Source organism: Lipotes vexillifer, unplaced genomic scaffold (genome assembly GCF_000442215.2).
Source record: "Lipotes vexillifer unplaced genomic scaffold, Lipotes_vexillifer_v1.1 scaffold213, whole genome shotgun sequence".
NCBI classification, from domain to species: domain Eukaryota; kingdom Metazoa; phylum Chordata; class Mammalia; order Artiodactyla; family Lipotidae; genus Lipotes; species Lipotes vexillifer.
Window position 1 is genome coordinate 3,623,630 of NW_006780610.1, and position 3,775 is coordinate 3,627,404.

At 57.6% G+C, this 3,775-nt stretch overlaps 1 protein-coding gene across 1 annotated transcript in view; it reads left to right on the forward strand.

Moving 5' to 3' along the window:
* The first annotated feature begins 2,839 nt into the window (after positions 1-2,839).
* INPP5B (inositol polyphosphate-5-phosphatase B) overlaps positions 2,840-3,775 on the forward strand; it is a 52,460-nt gene continuing 51,524 nt past the window's right edge. Inside the window, 2 exon segments of the mRNA XM_007453860.1 lie at positions 2,840-3,062; positions 3,420-3,508. Coding sequence (XP_007453922.1) covers positions 2,840-3,062; positions 3,420-3,508 — 312 coding nt within the window.

Below are 3,775 nucleotides of genomic sequence, written 5' to 3' on the forward strand. Positions count from 1 at the left end.
GCTGAACCCAGAGGCTGATCTTGGGATGAACCTCCCAGAAGCGGGAGTCTCCTCACTCCCTACCTCTGAGAGGAAAGCCAGTAAATCTGTGTTCAGCCTCAACTGTCATCCCTTTCCTCCACTTCCCTTCTGTTCCCCTCGCTGGGTCAGCTTGTGCTGGAAGGCTTTACAAAGGGAGCACCCTAAAAGTAACCCATGTGTTGGGAAGTGAGGGTCAGACAAAGGTGAGGTTTTTGTCTTCCCTCTGCATTGTTTTTACTTTTTTTATCCTTGGGATGATAACTACCTCTCCCTTCATCCTTCCATCCTGCCTGCTGGCAGCCTCGTCTCTAAGTTCTCTTGGTAGGAATGGGCCTGTGACCTCTCCCCACCCACTCCCCTTTCCACTATCAGACAGAGTTCTCCCGTTGCAGGTGGGCCCTGGGACGACCCTGGCCTCCCATCCCTCTCATCTCTTCTGAGAGCCTGCTCCACCTGCCGGGTTTCTCATCTACACAGATAAGACACGTTCCAGTGGGGGTCCTTCTATCTGCCAGTTGACTTTATTTTCTCCCTCTGGCTTCAGTCTGGACATCACCTGTGCTTCCTTCTTTTGCCTGTGTCCCCGGTAGCAGCTGCGTCAGAGGGAACTGCCAGAGCTAACAGATGGCTGGAGGGGAGGAGGGGCAGCCTCCAGCTTCCAGGGGCTGCGTTTGCAGCCTCCCTGACTCAGGCACACATGCTGGTTGCCCTCCACACCTTCAGGTGCGCAGGTAGTTCTACAGCTGGGATGGGGTGGGGCTCAGGGAATACTGGGAATGTTCTATTTATGGAGACATGCACAGACTAAAGTAGATGGGCAAGGAGCCAGAACTAACACAGACTACCAAGTAACCGTCTAAGCTTCGCCCGGCTTTCTGATTTGACTGATTGTCTGCTTCCCTCACACTCCTGAGCTGTCCCTCCAGCCTCAGCTGTCCCAACCAGGAAGCGGGAAAGGGGCTGTGTGGGAGCCTTGGGTCCTTCCTTTCACAAGAACACAGGGGCTGGGGAGAACCTTTGGGCCCCGCTCTCGACCTATTTGCCTTTGGAGACTGAAATCCCCTTGAGAGGTGTTAACTGGATGAGAACACTTCTTGAGTGTAGTGTTGGAGGGGAGGGAGCAATGGAGGGGCTGAGGCTCCTGGTAGTAAGGAGGGATGAGGGTGGAGAGAGAAGTGGCCCCTATTGCCAAGGGGTCCTACCCTGCCTCACCTCTGCACCCAGGATTCTGAGCACAGCCCCACTCATGCATTAAAGACCATGGCCAGAAGGGGCCCAACCCAGACAGGGTCCAGGCTCTCCTCTGTATCACATCACCCTGGCAGCCATCACCTGTGAGATCCAAGTGCTGATGGAGGGTCAACCCTTGACGGCAGGGAAACATGCCCTGTTAGCCCTGGGAAATCTGGGGGCTGGGTTGTGCTCAGCCTCCCAGGGCTGGGTGGGAGGATGGGAATAAGGTCCCCCTCTCCCATCTCCAGCAGTTTTCTGCCTCGCATGGAAAAACTTGAACCTGGGCTTAGCAGACCCTTACAGATCTGATCCCTTCGTCCTGGGGGAACCAGAGCTGGCATCCAGCTATCCAGGGCCTGAGAGTTACCTCCTGCCCTTAGCTCAGCTCTGATTTAGAAACAGGGTTGGGTCTGAACCCTGAAGAATCTGGACAAGGGGAGCCCTGACTTCTGACCCTCTCTATGACCCAGCATTTCCCTGCCCTGGGTTCTGAGGAAGCCCATCACCCGCCACTCCCCACCCCCAGCACTTCTGATGTCAGAGGCAAATGAGGCCACATCAGAGGCACCGGATGTCTATTTCCTGTCACTGCACCTGCTCCAGCTCTGTCTCCCCTCGGGCCTGGGATGCTGCTGTTGCCATGCCAACAACATTTACTCTCAAAGGGGCCGTTACCAGGCTGCAGGCCACTTTGTGCCGGCCTCAATGTCACTCTGAAAGTATGACTTGCGGGAAGCAAAAGCCCAGCCCCTGGGACCCCTTATTCCATACAAGTTGACCCCCGTGCTCCCAGCCTTAGTTTACTCCTTTGCATAGTGTAATAATGGGAATCTCTGTTTTCAGCCCTCCCCTGGGCTGCCCAGGACCAGTCCCTCACTCTCTTGGGCTCCTGGCCTACCTCTCAGGAGATGTCTGTGACCAGTAGTAGCCATCAGGCTGCTTTGCTCAGCTTAGCTGTCCTAAGCCCAGGGACCCCAGCCTTTCCTGGTCCAGGTGACCAACCCTAACCTGTGACTACTCCTGGGCCCTGAGGCTATCTCTTCTTTTCACCTGTGTCATGGCCCCTTCTACTTAACCACTGCATGACCCTTCCTTAACCTTGACTCTTGAGCTGGTTGCTTCCTGCAGTGGTCTCCTCTCTCCTTTTCCTCCTACCAGTCCTCCTGCAGGTCCTACTGGTAGCCCAGAACCTGGTGAGAAGCCAGCTGACCCCCACTCCTGTCCAGGTAAGCGGCAAAGCAGTCTGTGAAGGAGGAGAGAGCCTCCTGGATGCCTTTACCCGTGGGAAGAGGGCCACAGCGTTCAAACCCTCCCACAGATGTGCCATAGCTTCCATTGCTATGGAGAGGCGTGCAAACCGGGAAGCAGAGCCTTTCAACCAAACAGCAGAGTGCAGCGCAGGGGAGAGCTACTGCGAGTGCAGGGGTAGGGCTGCTGTGGGGGACCAGGCAGGGTGCTGCCAGGAGGGGCTGCTGCAGGGTTGGAAGGGGTGTGACATTCAGGTACCTCCAGTAAGGTGCTGGGAGGGAGGTGCTGAAGCGGGAGAAAGAGGAGTCGGTGTTTGGGTTGCCCTGAGAGTTGAGATATGGCCCAGGACTGGCTGGCCACCCCCCATCCCCCTGGACTCGCAGGCACTCTCTTTACCCAGCTCAACGCTTCCCACTACATGACCTGGTGCAGCCTCAGTTGTGAGGGAAGAAATGAAACCAGCCCCAGCCCTTACCTGCAGGCCTCTAGCCCCGGACCCGGCTCTCTGCAGTGCTGCAGTGGCGGCCCACTCTGCCTGGAGCTCAACCAGTCGGCCTCGGGTGAGACAGTCCCCCTAGCCTGCAGCTCTGAACCCCTCCTCCGTGGTCCTCCAACTCCAAGCCCCTCCTCCATTGCCCTCAACTCTGACTCTTCCTCCCATTGGCCCCATAAGTTTTGAGCCCCGCCCCACCTGTCCCCAGCCCTGAGCCTTGCCCACCCACTAGCGCCCAGCTCTGAGCCCACCCTCTGACAGGTCCCCAACACCTGAGCTGTCTTCCCCAACCTCCCCAGCCTCTATCAACACCTCAACCTCTAAACCTTGTCGGGCTGACCCTTAGCTTTGAGGTCTACCCTCCTCCTCAGTGCCCCACCCCTTCTGGATTTCCCCTTCCGACTCCCCACCTCTCCCCACCCAGCTGGGCCAGTGCTCTCCCCCCCACAAGCTCCAAGGAAGCCAGAGCAAGTTCCTGTGCGCCTCCAGGTGGCAGAGATGGGAGAGTTTCAGGTTGTGAAGTCCACACACAGGATGCCCTCCCCTGGGGGGTGGCCTGGGGCTTTGCAGAGGAATTGTCCCCCAGCAGACGTGTCATAGCCCTTCCCCAGACAGCCCTGCTCTGCTCCCAGGCCTAGGCCACCTGACCATCCCAGAGGAAAAGACACTTCCCACTCCACCACTGGTGACCACCACCCTGCCAGCCCCCAAGAGAAACATGAGTGTCTGTCCACATCTGCCTGCTCTGGGAAGTGGAAGCAGGGATGGACAGCGAGGGGG